A 21,141-nucleotide genomic window follows, 5' to 3' on the forward strand; every position below is an offset into this window, starting at 1 on the left:
TAAATTTTGCCTCCAAAACATCATGTGAGACTCAAAACCTCAGGCTCTTCCCCAACTTTTATTGAAACTGTTCTGCTCTGTGTGTAAGAAGAAAAAAAGAAAACAGCTTTTTCATTTAAATGTAAAAGCTCTTCCACCTGAATGAATTTGTATTTGCTAAATAACTGGTGTTCTTTTAAGCCACTCCTCCAAACTGTGTGTTTTGCAACAAAGGTAACGTGGTACAAAACATCATTTGAGTTGTGGCCTGTTTCTACAATTGTAATTTGAGTAATAATCCTACAGTGGTACAGTGACAACAGAAAACAGCTTTTGAGGGGATTGAGCACATAAATACTGCCAATAGAGCTACTACACCAAGGTGCAATTTCCATTAAAATTGCACAGTACGGGTATCAGAGGCCCCTTTTTAAAGCGCTACAAACCAGTATCATTTACCACTTCACAATTTTAAGCAGTTCTCTGAATGTTGTAGTACCACTTGTGTTATTTTTGTTGTTTCAGGAGAACACAGAGATCCCAGCAGGAGTCAAAGCCAAACCAACACCCAGAGAAAGACATTCCCTCATATCAACAAAGATGCTGATGGGGTGTGACAGCTGGTCCTGGCAGCTCCTCCAAAACTCCTGTTGACCAAGTGCAGCATGTCTGTGCAGAGAGATCCAGTTGATGGGAACTGGCTTGTACCGCAGTCAAGGGGATCAAGTGGACATGTTAGCTGAGGTGTGTGAGCCAAATATGGTAGCATATGGTACCTACATACCTGAGGTGTGTGAGCCGGTATATGGTACCTACATACAGGCAGCACAGAGCTTGCTGAAGAATTTCCTTCACCTGCAGCACCCAAACAGGCCTGGTTTCAGTGAACACAGGGCTTTGCAGTTCACGATGAATTTGAAAGAAAAAGCATGTCCCTTAAAACCTATAACTTGGCTTGCAGTTTTGGAATGAGTTGGGTGTTGTTTTCTAAAATCTTTCTGGTAAAGAAAAACAGCAAGTCTGCCATATGGAATGTGTTGCAATTGAAACAAATTTTGTCAGCTAAACTTCAGAGTCTGGCTGTTGTCAAACAAACTGAAAAAAAAATAAAATAATTGTTAAGAAGTCAAGCTCCCTCCCTATGGAAATAGCAGTTCCTCATTCCTGTCTATGGTGGCTGTATTTTAATAGTACAGGAGTGGTTTAAAAAAGCTGTCACTTGTGTCATTTTCTACTCTGATGTTTGGCTGTTGTGAAGTTCTTTCCCAGTGAGTGAGTGCTGTGAATCAGGACTCGGGAAGAGGCCAAAAGGTTCTGTGGAGCACTTGGAAGCTATGTGCCTAGCTTTTGTCATTCAGAAGAAATCAAGGCGCTTCATTCTATCTTGAGAAAAACAATCAGGTAACAAACTAGCCATGTGCTGAATTTTGATTTTAGTCACATTCTGCAGTAGATGGCAAAAGCTGCTGCCGACTCCAAATGGCAAGTATGAGGTAGTGTGTGGTGACTGTGTTTCCCACAGCAAAAACAGCTAGATATGGCATTTGAACTGCTGGTCATGCCACTGCCTCCATGGAAAATGTCAAGGGAGAGCATTGGGTAAACGTTTCACATTGCTAGAGGCAGTGCAGGAAAAGAGGGATTGGCTTTGAGCATCTTCCATTACACGAATTTAAGTCTGTGTTTTTATAAGTGTTTCCTTCTTTACATTGAAATTTGGCACAACTAAATGATGGTTGTTCCTATTCTTTACTGATACATTCTGTAGAAATGAGTTGTTACTTCAGTTTTTCAGATAGGTCTCATCTTTATTCATGAAATGTGTCCTGACTACACTGGGTGCTGTCTTTTGAAAACGTGAATAATGTAGTGTCCAGCAATCTGGTTGGCACAGATCCCATTTGGCATAAGTGCAATAACACTGTATGGGAGTTAGATGGGTGTGTTGAGGTTTCTGGTATCAACAAATTAAATGCTACATAATTTATGATTCTGAGGCTCTATTTTTAATCAAAGAAACTGTCACTGCAAAGCTTTATTAGGCACTGGTGTGATGTCAGATGCTTGTGTAATATGGGGGGTTTTTGATTGGCAACATGGTTTTGCAGAACTTTTGCCAGCTTAAACTCCAATGCTGCCAGTCATATGATTAAATTTTTTCATCAACAAACTAAATTGGGCTTATTTCAGAAGCTGCCAATGTGCAACACAGCGATTAAATTTTAAAACTCAATGACTGAAAAGATGCCTCCCTGAAAACCCAGCAAACTGTTTTCAGGAATGCACAAGTCATGAAAATTACTCAATGTTTATGTTAATAAGAGACAAACCCAAACTTGCATACTCTATATATAGGTGGTTTATCTTGTATAAAATCTTCTATATAATGTATGTTTGGATAACTTAACAAAGTGATGCTTTTAAATTACTCAGAGGTGGTGATTATATAAGGTATTTTGGAGATCAAGACTGAAGGGTAACTTGTTTGGAAATAAGCTCATTTGAGAAAGGAGAGAAGAAACCAAGTGAATTATTTCACCAAGAACAAAAAAAGGACATGGATATCTGGGAGAAATCATCCTGAGATAGTGTTAGTGTGATTAGCTGCTGAAGTGCACTGGCACACAGTTTGTCCATGTTCCTTGCTTACACTCAGTGCAAACTCTGACCTAAATCATTCATTCAGTGCACTCACTTCAGCTAGCCACACCTTGGGTTTTTTTGGTTTCAGGTTTTTCACTCTTGACTTGCACAGTTCTCTGGTGACTCATTGGGAGCTGTTTGTTTCTAAATGTTAGCAAAAGTTGGTTTGGTTCACCAGGGAAAGGGCAACTTGCCTAGTCCATTCTTTACTGTTCTTTACTCGGGTTCCACCTTAGAGGCAAATAAGAGCTAGAATTGTGCCAGCCAAGTCAGGCCATTCCCCTTGGAAAGGAATATAAAATTTGCCTGCCAACCTTCTCCTGTCTGGAAGAAATAGGAGAAAACCTCTTTTCACTTTAAGGGACATGATATAGGCCGAACAGATCCAGTTCAGTTACTTCCATTCTTTTAGTATTGTTTTTGTGAGCATCCTGCAGCTGATAGCTGGCAGCGATGCTGGATGCAATGAGGGAAACGGCTTGGATTAGTTAGAAATAACATTTCAGTGAGGTCACCTTACTGGAAAGAAATCAGTTGCCTTTTATATGCATATCTCTGCTGCTGTAATTGTTCTGAGTCTAGAAATCCCTGCTAATGCTTGAGTTTGCAAGAGAAAAATGATCTTGACACAATGGCCAAAACAGCAATAAAGCTGAGATGCTCTTTTCCTCTGCTAAAGAATAGGATTAGCAGGATGGGGGTTCAGCTAGTGGCAGTAGCCTAGTGCAGGGGGTCAAGTGAGCTTCATATACACTTTTAGGCCAGCAATGCCTAGGATCAAATGGTGCCTTAAATTGCATCATTAGGGAGTTGGCTCAGAAGTATGCATGTTACCTTGTGTCAAGAACTAGGCTGAACTACAAGTCACAGTAACCTCACTTAGGCTCTTGTGTTGGAGCTGACATAAGGGACAGAAATAATACCCACATTTTTCTATTTCAGCAGCTACAGTATAACAGTAGAAAAATGACTGGTTTATATTCCCTTCACACTGATACAAACTATATTTATCCACTCCTGTACAACATGGACTTTTATGTAGTTTGGTGTGAGAGAAAAGCCACTGGTATTCTGCGGGGATTGCTGGAGATTTAGGGTTTTTCATTGTTAATCAGCATGGAGTTCATTGTAAAGCACAATTTGCATCTATTTTTTAGGTTAATACTCAACATCATCTAGGTTTTAGAGGCAGTTCCAGGAATGTAGCTCAAAGAATACTCTGGCACTGATAAATACATTTTTCATATCAGTCCATAGGATGGATTTTAAATGCTTTGCAATGAGGAGACACACACCTGAAGTACAGCAAATTCCTTGCTGCAAGCTTAGTTGAAATAGTCTCTCAATTCATATTTGTCTTAAATAGTTGGTGTCATTCTTTTTTGTGATGATAGCATGATTTAGAAGGTTATCAAAAGGCTCTAGTTAAGCTTCAAAGTGCTGTCCAAGATAGTGTAGGAGTTACTGAATTACTCATGGTCATGTATGAACAGTTCCAAAAGAAGCAAAAAAATTACATTCAGGTGTAAATGCCCAGTCAGCTGGAAAACGCTGTTATGTTTGCCAGCCAGTAATTGTAAATTAGGAGGTAAGCTGAAGAAATTCTTGACCCCACACACTTTATTGTTTTGTTGTTATTATTATTGTTGTTGTTGTTATTACTACATAAAAGCCAAATACGAATTGAAAGACTGAAAATTTGCTCTAGTTCCTCAGGTAATTACTGCAGATCCTTTTGAAATGAGTGTCTCAGATTTTCTTTTTAGTAGATATTCCTCTGTGATGATCAATTGCTTAAACTACACTAAGCCTGTAGGTGATGATATGGAGGGGAGGGTTAAGCAATATCTGATTCATAATTGGAAAGAACAATCACAGAAAAGTAAAATCCTAAAGGCAGATTGCCAAAAGCCACTTAGCTGCTTGACAGCTGTGAATGTTTGGCTCACAGTTTTCCCTCTGGAGTGATATGGGGCATGTAGGTTCTTTAAAGGCTCCTTAGTGATATCTTTAAAAGCTGAAAGACTATTCAGTATGATAAGATCACACTGGTGTGATCACACTATCACAGTAATGTCAGAAAATTAATACTGGAGTTGAAAAAAAAAAGAGATTCATTGGTGACTGATGCTTTTCTTCCTAATGGGAACCCTACCAAATGAAATGTTGTTGCCCTTGGATTTCATATACTTAGTCCATATACTCTGGGCTAAAATGTTTTTTGCTGCTGCTGCACTGTCAACCATTTCAGGCTCAGTGTAGCATTCATATGGTGATACATGTGGAAAAGCAGTGGCACAGTCTTGCCAAAGAACATTGCACCATGATTTCATAACATTGTTTATGCAGGTCAGTTGGGGTGTGAGTCCATCTCTCTATGTAATAACGTTATTTTCATAAACTTTCCAAGTTCTGTCTTAAAATCACTTTATCAGCGCTACTTCTCTGTGAGTCTTTTCCAAACTCTGACCTCTGGTGGTCAGACATCTCTTTCCAGTTTTGAGCCTTAGATTTATTTCTGAGTTGCGGTTCCTTCAGAAATTATGTCCTTTTTGCTTAAATAGCTTCTCTTCCAGATGGTTTAGTCTTCTAATGTATTGTAAAGAATAATTATGTCCCTCTCTATCTTTGTCAAGGCTAGACAAGAAAATCCTTAATCCTTCCTAATAGCCTAAACTCTAATTTCCTCAGATATTCTGTATTCCTTCTCAGTATTTGGTACAATATGAATTTATAGAACAGTACTTTCAATACAACTTTACAAGAGCCCTGTACTATGGCATCAATACTTTACTATTACTGTGAGACCACTTTGATCAGAGCGCCTTTTCCTCAGATCTATTACAATACAGTTTCACGTAGTCTGTGATTTCATAGAAAACTCATGGTCTGCTGCTTGCAGCTGACATCGTCATTCAGAAAAGTGTCTGTTGCCTTTCTTGGGCAATTGAATTATCATAAACTTCATTACATAGCACAAAAGTGATATTTTGAGAAGCAGAGTTTGCATTACAAAACTAACCTTGCAGTTAGACTAGCACATATTTCATAGTGTTATAATATCTATAACACAATGTATACTATCATATGTAATAGTATCAATAGTAAAGAGTATGGTAAAGGCTGTTACTGCAGATGTAAATATTTGCATTGTAAACCCTGTTTTGTGGGCAATTTTGTATCTTGGAGCATAGCTGAAGTGTAAGCATCCCCTGCTTATGAAAAAATGAAGGAGCAAAATCTAGAAAAAAAATACATTTCTGATTGTGATTCTGTAAAATGGGATAAAATATCTGTTACCATTCTTTTATGCACACATTGGAGTCACTGGTGTTATGTGCTCAGTTATGTCTATGCTTCTTTTATGAAGGTACATAATTGAAATATATGCCCATGCTTGGTTTGCTTAAATCAGTGACAAATTTGAAGGAAATACAAAGCCAGTTATTCTGTACAAGCAGAAGTTTTTGTGTGGCTTAAGGGAGAGAGTATATTTGAGTTGATGGTGTAGAGAGAGATGACCCAAGATGGACAAGAGAAAGAAGCAAGCCAAATAAACATTGTGTGTGTGATTCTGGAAGAAAAGTGTAGGAAAGAAATCATTATATCAAGTGACAACCGATGAAGTGATGATTCAGCAAACAAAGGAATTGCCCAATTTCATTAGTTTTCTTTGTGCTCGGGGAAAAACAACCTATAGATAATCTTAAAGAAAAACACAGAAAAGGTCCTAGCCATTAATGTGCATTTTTTCTCTGAACTGCTGCAGCTTGTAGTAGTAAATCTTTGGGTTTGCTGCTTGATCCTAAATAATGCTGTGACATAGGTCGGTCTTTCTATTAAATGAGCTGAAGCATATACTTGGCTTAAGATTTTTTCTTGTTTATTTACAGAAATGACAGATGGGTATGGATTGGAATGGATAAGAGGAGTCCAGATTCTCTGGGAACCTGGCAATGGAGTGATGATAGACCCGTAAGTTAACTTTTAACCAGGAAGTGTCATGTCCTGATTTGTTTCAGCTTGGACTGCATTGAAAGTAAATTGATAAATATTTTAATTAAAATATGGCAGGTCCTTCAACAGATGAATAATTCGAAAGAAGATTGTTCATTTAAGAGCTGCCATCCAGGCAGATTTCCAATTAAAAACATATCTTTAATAAGGTCGACCTGATTTATGTCTCTATTGCCTTAAAATATTTTAACAGAAATATAGTAGAATCATAGAACTAACTAGATTGGAAAAGACCTTTAAGATCATCAAGTCCAACCTTTCCTTTAGGACTGCCAATTGCACCACTAAACCATATTGCTGAGGGCCTCATCTATACAGTTTTTGAACACTTCCAGAGACAGTGATTTCACCACTGCTCTGGGCAGCCTGTTCCAATGCCTGACTACACTTTTGGTGAAGAAGTTTTTCTAATATCCAGTCTAAACCTCCTCTGGTGCAGGTTGAGGCCATCATCTCTTGTCCTATCCCTTGCTACTTGGGAGAAGAGACTGATCCCCACCTCACTATAACCTCCTGTCAGTCAGTTGTAGAGAGAAGCCTCTCTAGTGGTAGGAAACATCTGGGAGCTAGTGGAGAGAGCAAGATGTCTTCAATGCCATAACAGAGGGGAGGCTTTATCAGTTCATCTCCTTGATATGTCAGACTGCTCCGAAATCATCTTCCTCACTGTGACTGATTTATTTGCCTCAGATTGTGAATTGTCCACCCCACCTCCAATAACAGGTACTCAGACTCAAAACTGGTCCGTTAACTGCTATTTAACAAGAGGAGAGCAGTTTGAAGGGGACACTGTGAATATAGTAACCTTCTTCACCTACCTGTTGGGTATAGATATTTTCTTTCACTAAATGATAAAAAATTCTTCTTATTGGAGAGGTCACCAAGAATGAAGTCAGATTTTTAGCTTGATTGTAAGAAATAAGCTTGAATAAGAAAGATTTCTTCTTTTTGGTTTCTTCTTTTGAGCAGACATGAGAATAATTTTGGGTAACAAATTGCAACAGATATTTCAATAATAAGCATTGGTGAGATCCTGTGTGCTACAAAAAACCACTAAAGAAACAACATTGCAAGAAGAGACTTCCCTGTGTAGGCTGACCTTAAGCCCTTTACCTAATAGCCTCACAAGCTAGGCTAGCATGGACAGTCATAGTTGAAATGTTACAGTTGTATCTGCTAATTTTTTGCAAAATAAGTTTTGGCAAAAACTGTGTTGTGGTGTGGGATTACCACCACCATGTAAGCATGCCATTGTCTGCCAACACTTCACTAACAATTGTGCCAGCTCTTAGTTTTATGCATGGGACAGTGCATCATTCTTCACCTGATGAGAGGATTTAATTAGAAACGCATGATGGTCTGATAGCCTTTGCTGAAAGGTGTTTGTAGTGTTCATAGCATGAATATACATTCTTTTAAGCAATTCTGTTGCCACCTTTCTTCAGCACTACTGCTTATGAGACAATGCTTTGTGAAACCAGCAGCCTGCAAGCTTTCTTTATGAAATTTCTCCCAATAAGAAGCTGTCTGGAAGGAAAGACTCCAAGGCAGGAGAAATCAGGGATTTGACCTGCTACACCTCTAGCCTTTTCATGACCTATTTGTTGTTAGGATATCTGCTGGAAGAAAAGGATTATTCTTGAGGGAGGAAGGAAGGAAGATCCTTTGGAACCACATTAGCTTTAGGCAGATTGAAGCTATGCCCTGGTTGTCTGGTAGAGTTCCTGAAAACAATTTTGTGGGATTGATGTAACTAGCATCTGCTCAAAACAGTGCTGCAAGATTTCCTGGAGTGGAAAGTATGACCTGCTTCTTCTAGTAGGTACAGGGGTCCACCTACTTGTCTTGAGCAGTATCCCTTTGTGTTGCTGAAGAATAGTAATTCCTGAATATTTTAGGAACATTTTAAATGAAAACTGATTTTGACATTAGTTTATTCTTGGTAGAGACTGGAGCTCTTTTCTTATGGGTTGTAAGATACTGGAGTGTTTGTTCTTTGTTTCCACAGTTATCAAACAGTGAACAGAAGTGGTGACTGAAGTTTATTGATTATGGCTACAATTATCATTCATTTCCTAAAAGCAAAACAAAACAACAGCTGTGCAAAACACTGAAGAATTGCCCCCATTCTTGAGTCTCAAATAGCCAAGGAGATTTTCCCACCCCTAACAGAAAAAGCTTCTCGATTTCAGAACCAAATACTTCTGAAGTTCTAAGTGTCCAGACCAGAAGTCTGGATGGAATTGATGTGGTCACAAAAATTCAAAAAGGGATATTTTTTATTAATAGGAGTTTGATAATATATATGTGTAGAACAATATATTAGTAGTCTTGACTGACTAAAATATTAAACACTTCTTCCTTGCCACAGCTGTAAAACATGTAATGAGAAATGTTTTAGGACTGCCAGAGAATGTGTCTTGGTATGATCTGGTCTGATATCCTTGTATTATGGATCTAAGTACAATTCACATTAGAAGGGACTTCAACAAGTTACAGGGACAGCTGTGAGAGAGTCCAGGTTGCATTGGACTTTATCCTAGGGAAAAAAACATGCTTCGTGTTCTTTGGAAATCATAGCATGACTATGATTTGCACAACTTCTTGAGATATGAATCATTGGCAATTACTTCTTTCAGAAATGGACACGTCCATCACTACTTTGTTTCCAATTTGGTACCCTATGATGCATGATGGCACCCTTAGTTCCATGGTTCTATTTTGTAGTTGTTTACCAAGTGAAAGCATTTAGCAGCAAGACACAAACTACTCGAAACATTATGTTTCAGCCTTGTCACTTTTCTGATCTATTGAAAGCTGTAATTATCAAATTAATACTCTGTTTCTGTCTTCCTGTATTTTGGAAAATGGCCTTGTCAGTCAAGCAATCATTTATACGCTGTTATTTATAACACGATTGTGCCCTTCCCCAGAAATCTTTTTCTGTTTGAGGTATTTTAAATGTCAGGGCATCTCTCCTTTTTAGAGAGCCAATTTATTTTGGGTCGAGTATAAATTTTTCTGGAGTTACCAGGTCTACATGCTTTAATTTGCAACCCATGGGAATGATTGCATCTTTTATTAACTGTAGTTGCTATGCATCCCTGAGCTGTATGCCTTCAAGTATGATGCTGTAATAATGCTCTGCTTAGAGAATAAATAGTGAATTATACCTCTCCTTATGCAAGGTGGATTTTCTGCAATTAGTTAAGCACATGTGGAGGCAAAATCAATTCCCACTATATTCATGGATGTCAATAAGAAATTCTGGGACTGTGCTGTGCTAAGATCTGCATAGACAAGTTTCATACCCCATTAGATTCGCATAGGCATAAGTCTACAGGCTCCACAGAGATACATGAGTCAAGTTTAGCTGTCACTGTATTGCTACGGAGAGCAATTGCTCTCTCCCATTCATGTATTTAATTAAAATTACAGAATATGGTTTTAATTCAATGAATAGAATTCTTAACATAATTTTGCAGTTAGTAAAAAAATAGCAAATATAAGAAGATATGAACCTAAACTGAGAGAAATATATATACAAATACACTGGCTGAAAATAATCCTTATAAATTTTTCCTTTTATATATTTTCCTAAGGTGTTACTGATAGTTTGATAGTTACTTCTAACTATAATTATTAGCATAATCTACTAAGATTTTAATTTTAATTTTTTTTTTCCTCCATGGGAATTCAAACAGGTTTTTCTGTTTGTTACAGACAAAACGGAAGTTTTGAACGTATTCCAGTGTTTAACCATGTAGTCACTGGATTTCTTTCTTATGCATAGGAACTGCTGATAACCAGACAGAGCAAGTCTTTAATGAAACATTGAGCTATTAGTGTACTTGGAAACTGTACTGAAAAATTAAAATAGATTTGACTTTTATAACCAAAATTTATATATTTTAATTTAAATTAATGTTTTATAAATGTTTCTACATATGCATTTTATACAAGTTCTTAGTAACTAGGGGGGAGACAGTACATTTTTGAAAGCAGCTGAGGTCTGTCCTCCCTTACTTTGTTCCTGTTTACTTGTATTCAAGCTTCAGCAAAGGCTTTCTCCTCTGCAGATGTCCAGATGCTTTTCTCTGCTTTCTTTGTGATTTTCTTCTGTGCAGAGCTTTTCCTTTTCTTTCTTCTGTAGCTTTTTCAGACTGCTATCTTTTCTCCTTCATACAGGGAGTTTCTTCTTTTTATTTGTGCATCATTAATATATTATTTCTTTACATCTTGTAGTTCAAGCAGTGATCTTATATCTCAATCTACCATCCCTTTTATGTGCCCAACGCTGGAAAAAGTACCAGTAAAAATAGTGATTTATGCTGCAGACTTGTGCCTAAAGTTTCCACAGCATTCTACAAAGAAAATTAAGTACCTCTTACATTTTTTCCTTTCTCACATTATTTATTTCATTTCATGAGAGCTATTCACTGAAATACCAATTGTTCTACTTTCTTCTAACAAACTTTTTGTCTTGATTGCTTTATTAAGGTTTGAGCAAGCTTTTATCAACAGCATGATCCAGAGCATAGCAAAATCTGAGAGAACTTATTTTTGGACAGGCTTGCAAGACCTTAACAACACAGGAGAATCCTTTTGGCTGAGTACAGCAGGAAGGAATCACTCTGTGAGCTACACAAACTGGAACAAGTACCAACCACATGAGCAATAGCCAATAATAAAAGAAATGGCTGGGAGGTGGGCAGTGGGCTCTTTCTCCTGTCACCAGTGGCTTAGCAGTGGCTGAAGAGTCCCGGTCCTTTCCTCCCTGTCTGCTCAGGAGAGCAGAGAGATGGCTTACATTTTCTGTTGAGTCTAACTTCCTACCGTGTATTGAATTAGATGAGTTCTGGAGAGGCTGGAGCTTCTTCTCCACTTTCCCCCTGGGTGTTGCCACTGTGGGCTTCCAGGCTGTGGCAGGCTGCTGGCTGTCACTCTCCCCACCCTTTGTTGTGGCTGGGGGAAAATTAACAACCACGCTGTCCTTGCAGACACAGCTAAGCCCTGACATTTTTCTTTTTCTGTGAGATGTTTTTCATACTTTCCTTTGTGGCCTTTTCAAGGAGGCCATCAGGGCTTCCTGAGACTGGCAAAAGGTCCCAGAGAGGTCACGAATTTTATTCAGGAAGAGTCAGTTTTCAATTTGCATTTCATGTGCAAAAAAAGGGCAGAGATTGCCTTTGATACATTTCTGTCAATAAGAGCACTGTGTGGAAGAATCTTCTTCTTCTCCTTTAGCTTGCTGATAGTTGGTTTGCTTTTTGCGTGAAAAACTTGATTTAGAGTAAGCCCTACTTAGCAACAACTGTTGTGTTACCTGCAATATTCTCTCATTAAATCCAAGACTCAGCACTGTACCAGATATTGCAAAGAAAATTAACTTTATCCCAGCCAAAACCAGGGCAGCTTGTTTGATTTTGTTCTTTTATAGTAATCCAAGAAAATGTACCAAGAATAAAAAAATGAAAAAGTAGTTGTTCAACCTTTGAAACATAAACCTCTTAGCAGTACCTGAGAATAGAGACATAGAAAATAATAATGAAAACACTCCATTTCACTAATTGATTCTCATTTTTGGACTCATAATTTATTGTTTTACTGTAGCAGTTTGCAAAAGTACTATTTAAAATTACATTTCATCTCCTATATTTTGTGAGCAGAACCCTTCATCATTGTTCATTTACAAACTCATCAGCCAAGACTATCTTACAAACTTGCTGCTGCTGAAACCATTTGCTACTTTTGTAAGTTCATGGAGGATTTATCCAGAACCCAATGTCAATAAAACAGTTGCTTCACCAAAAATTCACAAAACTCAAATGCCTTATTCTGAGACTCAACACTTATCCCTATCTCTAGGCCATTCAGGAGGATGTGTGGTTATACGAGGGCAGGAGCCCATTGGTTACTGGGAGGTGAAAAGCTGTGAGAACTTCAAAGCAATGTCACTGTGCAAGCAAAAGATCAACTTTTATGAAGAACCTGAACTTACTTTTCAAAAGCATTTGAGTTCCTGCTATTTCGGATGGGAGTCGGAGGCTCATCTGCTCAGCTGCTACAAGGTATGCAACAAACTTGCTTTGGATTTTTCTGATGCTACATACCAGCTTAGGGATAGCCTGTTCCTAAAACGTTTTTGGTAAGGCGTTATTTCTTTCAGCCAGCAAACAAAAATTAGTTGTTACCATCCATCCTGCTTTTGAAAGTGAATGGAAGTCCTAAGAGTCAGAACTATATTTGGAATTCATATGGCTTTGGTGTAGGAAAACCTGTGAATAATAATTGATTTTTATGGGTTTCTGAAACAACTGCTCTCCAAAACCAACAGCATTTATGACAGTGTTTATTTTATTGCAGATACTTCACAATGAAAAAGTTCTGATGAGAAGAACATGGGATGAAGCAGAAGCATTATGCCAAGATTTTGGAGCACGTCTTGCTAGTTTTAGCAATATTATGAAGATGTATTCTTAAACAATTTATTATATACAATTTTTTGATAGGTAAATCTATTTTTTAACACCAATAAGATATATCTTGATAATAGTAATATGTAAAAATAATCCGCAACTTTGATTCTTCCATCCTCTTTACCAGTGGCTGAAGAAGTCTCTAGTCTAGCATGAACTTGGAAATGGGTGCATATTAGCAATACTGCAGTGTGATTCTTTTTGAAGATGATCTTTACAGTAGCTGTTGAGCAACTGTAAATGTCAAGGTGATGTTCTTGTGAGCTAACATTCCCCATTGAAATGGAGGTTTGGCAATTTTAATCCTGGTTTAAATGTTTTCATCTTTTAAAATATGATTCAACATTTCAGTAGGAAAAACAGAGTTTACTTCAAGGGTACTAAAATGTTAATATATTGCAGAATGATCCATTGAATTCAAGAAGAAATGACTACGGGTGTTTGCACCATTTAAAAAGTATTTTCTGATACAGTTAAGGAAAAAGTGCATAAGAAATGACATTTTTCTTTGTTTCCATCATAGGACAGAAGAAAGACAGTTCTGGATTGGATTTAATAAGAGAAACCTGCTTTCTGGAGGGACATGGCAGTGGTCTGACAGAACACCTGTAACTATCTGCATACTGTATATTTCAGAAACCGTTCAAGTCATATCTGAGCATAAGTTCACATAAATAAGCCTTGTGATCAAATGTTGGCCAGGAAAACTGTTTGGTTTTCATGTCCACATAGTCCAAGTAATTGTTAGAATAGGATTAACAGTACACAACTATGAAAATAGCAGCCTGTGCAAAAGGGCTGTGCAACTGTGAAAGGAATTTGGTAGGATTATGAAGTTCTGCAGATACGTGCTTTCCTGCAAAGCACGTTGTGTTTAGGCTGGGACATATGCAGAGTGAACACATGTGTGTATATACATGTGTATATTTACATATATAGACATGCACGCACATTGGAAAGCCTTAGAGCTGTGCTCACGTGCTTTATTTGTTCTATGACTCTTAGGTTCATGCCTGCATTCAGAGCTATGTCTTTCCTTTTTTAATACCACTTTTGTTCAACAACTGAGGAATTAGAAATTTGGAGATACTCAAGACAAGCTTATATGGTTCAAAATATTCCTTGTAACCTTACCTGTGACCTTTCTTACAGGCTAGCCACAGTATTCTCATGAGGATCGACTAGCAGAGCTGCTTGAAGTCAGCAGTAGTGCAGGTTTCTTCCTTATAGCTTAGCAAATGTATCTCAGTATCATTTCTCATGTCATGCTAATTGCAGCCACAGACCTTATTTGGGATATGCCACAAGCACTGTAGGCCTCATCTGCAATACCCTCTGCTTCTGCAGATCAACTCTTGTGCCAGCATAGGATTCAGAAAAGATCAGGAGGGGCTGAGATCCACCGAACTACTTTGGCTTTGCTTCTAAACATAGCTTTAAACCAAGCATGTTAGACATGAAATGCAGGATCCCCAGTCTCCTTGTTCTTTTCCTTGCTCTGATGTTTAATATTCATTGTCCAAACAGACCTAATATTTTTCATCTCTACTGCCCATTACTTTATCAGAAATGATGGGCCAAATGCTGTTATTCCACTCACTTAGGTCCTGACATTAAACATTCAACAGTGTTTGGCCATCACTCCTTGGCTTGCATCAGTGTCTCCTAGAAACCTGGAGTGGGACCACTGAACTACTAATCCCATGCAATCTCCTTACATGATAAGGCCAGACCTCTCTTTTATTTCCAGTACATAATGACTTTCCTGAGCCACTCAGGCTCTGAGAGCAGTTACTTTTAGGGGCCTGAGGAAAAGGGAAACTGGAGTAAGATTCAGACTTTCTGAGGTTATTTCTTCACTGCAGAAACCTGTTGAGCACCCTTTCTCTGGTCCACACAACCCCTATCCACACCTGAGTTTAGTAATTCTTTCAACCTGGGCTAGCTTGTCTGTCTAAGGCTAGCGGCTAAAACTGCTAGCCAGTTAGAGACAACACTCCATGAGGAGACTAGAGATGAAGCTTTTCCTTCCCACAGCTCTTCTAGAAAACAGAAGACCCTTCTTTACACATTTGTGAAGAATCACAGAGATTCAGCTTGCTACAGCACACAGGAATTTTTTTCTCTAAATGATGGCTACGCAATGCAGCACAGAATGAGTGAGAAAGCAATTGTCCAAGTTCAATTTTGTAGCATGGCTGCTCACTTTCACCAGAGCTAAGTAGCTTCTGATGATCTGAACTAACTCCGCGGTGACTTGCTTTCCAGGAACACATACCATCAGCAGTTCATGTTGGCTGTTCCTATGTCATACAACCAGGTGTAGCGCTTCTTCTGGATCAGCCACCCTTTGTTCATTAACTCAAGGCATTCCCAAAGGTTTTCTCTCCATCCTCTCTGATGAGGAGAGCCAATAAGTGATGTCCTCCTCCCTCCCCAGCATGCTATGTTTCAAGCCACCCAGGAATGTGCACTGCAAACACAGGCCTGCAGAACAAGCCCAGCCACAGTGTGAAGGATTCAAAAGCAGGATTATGTATTACTTTTCCTTTCCTCTCATTCTCTCCCTTCCAGGCTTGTCTGGGACTAGAGCAGCCAGCTGGGTTCTCCAGCCCTCTTTTTCTTCATGGGAGAACATGTGCAAAATCTCCAGGTGCTCACAGAGAAACACTTCAGACCCTCCAAGAAAAAGGAGAGCCTCCAGCTTTCACAGGAAGAACACACCATGAGCTCCAGCTGCATGAAAGAAGGTTGGTTTGGACTTTGTGTGAAACCACACGAGCTGCACTGCTTACAGACTTGGAATCAGCCCCGGCTGCACTGATTTTTTGTCCCCAGAACTTTCAGTTTTGTACATCCAAAGTTTGTGCTGAGTCCAGCCAGAAAATGGCTTCTCCTTGAAGGACAGGAGCAAGTCTAATGACATGGAGACATGTCTCAAGCAGGGCTATGAATCCCTCATCCTGCCTCAGTATTCATTCCTGATGGTCTAGCAAAAGGCTGGGCAATCCCTACCCAGAAAGAGTTGGCAAGCGCCATCCCTGCAGCTGGGATATCTGCTGTGTTTGGGAGCCAGGGCTTCAGGAGTAATGATTTCTTAGTGTACTTGTGGGATCACACTGTAAAAGTGGCTGCTGCAAAAGGTGGAGCACAGGCAGAAAGCAAATGACAGGGTGTGTGCAAACCAGAGCATAGATGACATGCACACACACATACACAGTCCCTATTAATATCCTGAATTCTTCCTTGGGAAAAGAAATGCTTTCTCCCTGTATGCCTTTAACACAGGGATTAAGTTTGAGGCTAGCTTGGGCCATTCAAAGAATAACCAGACCTGTTTTCCCAGCATTGCCAGCAAACTGAGCTCTGTATGTGTATGCGAATGCAGATTCACTCTGGAATCTCAGAGGACTTCAGTTCTTTCCAGATAGGCCCCAAGGATACTTAAATAATTTAGTACAAAATTCTACTTGTAACTTTCTATTTCCCTTCCTCCACTTTCACTCTGAGAGCATCTGTAAAGGGGCTCCATTTTCCAGCTCATCACAGAGTTTTCAGCAAGTTTTATGTTGTGACCCATTTCTAATCTCGCCACACTTCTGTCCTAAACTAAAAAAAAATCCCCAAAATCATGTGCAAATGCATATTCAATCCTGACTTCTTTTAAAGCTAACTGTATTTTCTCCTACGCAGTCCTCCTTTGTACTTACAGCATCCATATCCTGTTCCAGAGAGACTAATGCTGCGGGGCCTTCTTTGCCCCAACCAGTCATTGCCTGAGTTTAGCTTTGACTTTGTGTCCTCAAAGTTTTATACTTACTTCTGCAGTTCCTCCAGCTTGTGACAGCCCCTCTAAGTCCATTCAACACCCCTCTTTGGCAAACTGCTCCCAAACCTGATAGCCATGTTTAGCACCAGCCAAGATGACTCTGCCTTTTACCCCAGCCCTGGTGACTGGAGGAACAGGCACACATGGCCACTCTCCTGCGCAGGGCACACTGTCCATGCGTGCATGTGCACAAACTGCCGCTCACTCTGCTCCCTCACCTCCTTTCCCACACCCCTCCAGATGGGAGGCTGGGAGAAGTATCCAAGGCAAAGTCCCACTTCTACTTTCACTCATTGCTGAGTACTGCTGTGTGCATGTGTGTGTGCATGCACTGGTACATGTGTACAGATGACTGGCTCAGAGAAATGCAGTCCAATGGGGAAGCTAGGACTTGCATACCGTAATCCACCTCTGGCCCCTTCTTCCTGGAAAGCTCTTGCCCCCCAGTCTCCCTCCATTCAGGAGTGACTCCAAAGCCCTAGGGAAAGGAAAACAACTACTGCCTATATATTCACAACCCTTGCTATTCACCCCCTCCAGAGGTGGGGTTTGCTGCTGTGTGCAAGTTCCCAGTCTCTGTGTACCCCAAATGTGCCCTCTCTCTGCATTCTTCCTCCTGCTGCAGCCACAGTCAGTAAGCCTTGCCATGAAGCTGCCCATCTGAGACCAAGGGGAGGCTGGGGGAGAGGGTGCTGCAGAAGTGGAGCAATTTTTTTTTTTAATCTTTTCTTCATTTTGTGTCACTCATCCCAATGCACTTTGCTGACACGAAAGACAAAACGAGCACTATCTCTGTGGGGCCACGAATGGGACAGGAGGGGTGCCTGCCTCAGTGGTGACCAAAGCTTGGCCTCCACACATTGGCCTGCATCCCTGTTCTCGCGGCTGAGAATTTGGGCCTGGCCACCTGAAACCGAGAGGCTGAGGCCAGGTTTGGGGAAGGCCCCTGGGCTGCCATACCAGGCTCTGGGGAGCTCTGGTATGGCTTAGGGGACTGGCTAAGCTCTACCTGGAAGGGTGCTGGTGTAGTGGGAGCAGAAGAGGCCATTTCTGTTCTCCATACTGGCTCATCCAACGTGGTGGCTGAGCGGGGCATAAGCACAGTGGGTGCCATGCTGCTTGAGGCTGGCATGGGAGCTGGGGTGGAGAAGCGACGAATCTCCTGGGTCTTGGCTGTTTTCACAGGTATCTGCTTGACTGCTGTGAAGGAGGAGCTAGCCTGTGGGGCTGGCTGACCAGGAGACTCCTGAAAGCTGGGGCCTGGGGGATCCCCAAAGCAGAACATGGCTGACTTTAATTGATAGGGCTGGTGGCGCATTATATCAATGACCTTGATCCCTGATTTCTGGCCAGGTGCCTTTTTCACTTTGCTCTCTGCTTTGCTAGCCTGAGATTTGCTGGCTGCCAGGGGATAGAAAGGGGAATGCATTGGGTTGTAAGCTATTGGAGGTGGAGCCCGGATGTTCGGTGAATATTTCCAGGATGAGGGCAGTGAAGGGGAAGGAGAGGGGGTCCTGGGCTTGGACTCTGGCTTTGGTGCTGTCTCTACCACATACTTGTCCATGCGGCTCTGGCGTTTGGCAAAGAGCTCTGCGCCCTTGCCTTTAAGCTGAGGCATGTCCTGGGCCCCATTTACCAGCCCAGCATCTTGCTGCTGAGGCTTAGGAGCCACTGGAGGTGGGGTCTTGAACTTGCGGCCAGAGGACTGCATGAAGTTGCATGCCTCAGCACCCAGGCTGAGGAAGTCCTCCTCAGGCCCAGACTCGAAGCCTGCGCCAGGGTGGTCACTTTTCAGCTTCTCATCCAGGTTCTGCACCAGAGACAGGAGTTCAGGGTTGGGTGAATTCTTCTTCTTCTCCTCAATCTTACTGAACATGGGTTTTCTGTTGCCGCGCCGGCGAGCCTCCTGCAGGATGCCTGTGCGGGGAGCCGGCACAGAAATCCTCTGCTCTCTAGAGGTTAAGGGCTCGGAAGGAGGTCGTGGCGTTGCAGGTGAGATGGCAGGAGAAGGCTGATTTGGTGTGGGGGAACTGCTTATTGTGTGCTGTGATGGTGCTGGACTAATATACAAAGAAGAAGAGGCTGTTCCAGGGACTCGTGGCTGGGATGCTGTAGAGGCCACCTCCCCTCCTGGCTTTGAGGGAGTTGACAGAAAGATAGAGGTGCTGGATGTCCGGGCAGTGTTGGTAGAAGGCTTAGTTTCTGGAGCACTTCCTCCAGCCCTTGGTTGTGACTCCATTGCTGGTGTTGGCCTTCCTGGTGCAGGAATATACAGAGATGTGGAGGAACTGACCGGACCACGCTGTGCTGGCACTGGTGCATTGGCAGGCGCTCCTGGAGACACAGGTGAGAAGGGGGGAACCACTGTGCTTTGCCCACTCAGACTTTCACTGGGTTTTTTGGGTGCAGATGGTCTGAAGATGACAGAGGATGTTGCAGGCCGTTGACCAGAAAAGCCAGGAGTAAAGGGCCGCGCAGACCTGTTGAACATGCTTGAGCTTGCAGAGAAGGGGTCAGGGGTGCTTGGGGGAGGTGGGAAGAAAGTGGGGCTAGGGGGAGCCAGGATCTGGGTTGGGAGGGTGGCTGGCTGCTTGCTGGGCACTTCCACACCTTCCAGGTGGATGCTGATGGGCACACTGTCTGTCTTCTGTGGCACAGGCATATTTCCGTTCACCGTGCCCTGCTGCGGCTGGGCAGCTGGGGTAAGCTGGGGGCTGATCTGTGCAGGGACTTTCTCAACTGTGTACTTCCCAGCCCGTTCCCTCTGCTGCTCAAATAATCGAGCTCCTTTACCTGAGGCCTCACTCAAACCCTTTTGCTTCTCTTCCTTCTGTTCAGAGTCAGACTTGGACTTTTCAATGTCCAAGTAAGTATTGTCCCAGTCTGAGTGATTAGTTAGGCTTCGGGCATCAGAGAAACCTTCCTCATCAAATTCAGACTCACTTGTGGGAAAAACTCCGTCCTCCTCCTCGTAGGAGCGGTCTTCGTCAACACTCCCAAAGCTTACCAATGTATATTTCTTAGCTCTCTGCCTGCGCTTCTTGAACATTAACACCCCCTTGGAGTGGGGGTTGGGTGCATCTGTCAGCAGGGATGCAATGGTTCTGCACTTGGTTTTGGCTTCTTTCACGTTCTTCTCTTGGATGCTCTCGTGGCGGTGGAGCTCTGCAAGACAAAAAAAGAGGAAAGCTCAGAGCTCAGCAAAAGGCTGCATGAACAGTGATGTGGCTATTCTAGTGCACATAGGAGGAAGCACACTGTCACCCCCTGCCCTTTTTTCTTTCCTACCTTTGCAGTTTTCTCTTTCCTTGCAAACGCAGTAGGAGTCCGTGCAGGTGTGGGGAGGGAAATCCCCCCCTCTGGCAGCCTATCACTGTTTCCTGGTCAGACCTGGGATTTCCTTTCAGCAGCATGCGGCCAGTTGTCCCAGGCTGCATCTCACAGTATTTTTACAGTTGAATGCGCTTACTCCTGGGAATTTTTACCATTTACTTATCACCCTGAAAGCATGGCCCTGCTTTTTGTAGACTATACTCCTACCATATGGAGTATTCCCAGGAGTAAGTAGTCTCTCTGGTCCTGAGAGTCTGGAAAGCAACAGCTGCTACTGTTAGCACCCATACATGTGTGCAACAGGATAGGTGCCTTGCAGGCAAAGACAGGCTGCTCCTGCTCTAGGCCCTGCAGTGCCAGTTACAGAGTGAGAGTGCCTTGCAGCAGCATTCACTGCTCTCTGCAGCAGCCCTGCAATAGTAGGAGACTTGTTTTCACCCTTGGCTATTGTTCCTTGACTGTGCCCCATGCCCAGCAGGGAAGAAGAGCATTTGCTGCTAAGCAAGAATCCCCGACCCCACAACTGATCAGCCAGGCCAGAAGGAATCCACTTAGAGAAGCTTGCTTGGAAAAGCCAACACCTGTTGGAATACTGGCATGAAAGTGTGGGATAATCATTTATACCACCTGCTCTGTCAGCCCAGTGGTCAGTAAAGCCCCGGGTGGGGAACACTGTGTTCTCTGCCTTGCGTGTGGGGAAAACGGGGTGAACAAGATTCAGTAATAAAACCAAACTTCTCTGCCCTAAGGGAAATACAGACATGCCTTAAATCAGGGTTCAAGTGACAGAAATCAGCACTAACCCTGCACAGAAAACCCCCACGTACCTAAACCATAGACTAATTTCCGATTTCTTTCATT

General features: G+C 41.7%; 2 protein-coding genes across 4 annotated transcripts in view; one reads left to right on the plus strand and one right to left on the minus strand.

The window, feature by feature from the left end:
* ITGB6 (integrin subunit beta 6) overlaps window positions 1-11,459 on the plus strand; it is a 98,374-nt gene extending 86,915 nt beyond the window's left edge. The window contains exon 23 of one of the 2 annotated variants that reach the window (XM_061344181.1): window positions 11,140-11,459. In XM_061344181.1, coding sequence (XP_061200165.1) covers window positions 11,140-11,320 — 181 coding nt within the window. In that variant the 3' untranslated portion in view covers window positions 11,321-11,459. The remainder of the gene's footprint in view (window positions 1-11,139) is intronic. The other variant, XM_061344183.1, reaches the window with a different exon arrangement.
* A 4,079-nt stretch (window positions 11,460-15,538) lies between these two features.
* Window positions 15,539-21,141, minus strand: part of SYNPO2L (synaptopodin 2 like) — a 38,723-nt gene continuing 33,120 nt past the window's right edge. For both annotated transcript variants that reach the window (XM_061344188.1, XM_061344189.1), the window contains one exon: window positions 15,539-20,112. In XM_061344188.1, the coding sequence (XP_061200172.1) occupies window positions 17,777-20,112 (2,336 nt within the window). In that variant the 3' untranslated portion in view covers window positions 15,539-17,776. The remainder of the gene's footprint in view (window positions 20,113-21,141) is intronic.

This window comes from Neopsephotus bourkii, unplaced genomic scaffold (genome assembly GCF_033783945.1).
Source record: "Neopsephotus bourkii isolate Nb327-2 ecotype Australia unplaced genomic scaffold, CSIRO-AGI_Nbou_v1 NB_196, whole genome shotgun sequence".
Lineage (NCBI taxonomy): Eukaryota > Metazoa > Chordata > Aves > Psittaciformes > Psittacidae > Neopsephotus > Neopsephotus bourkii.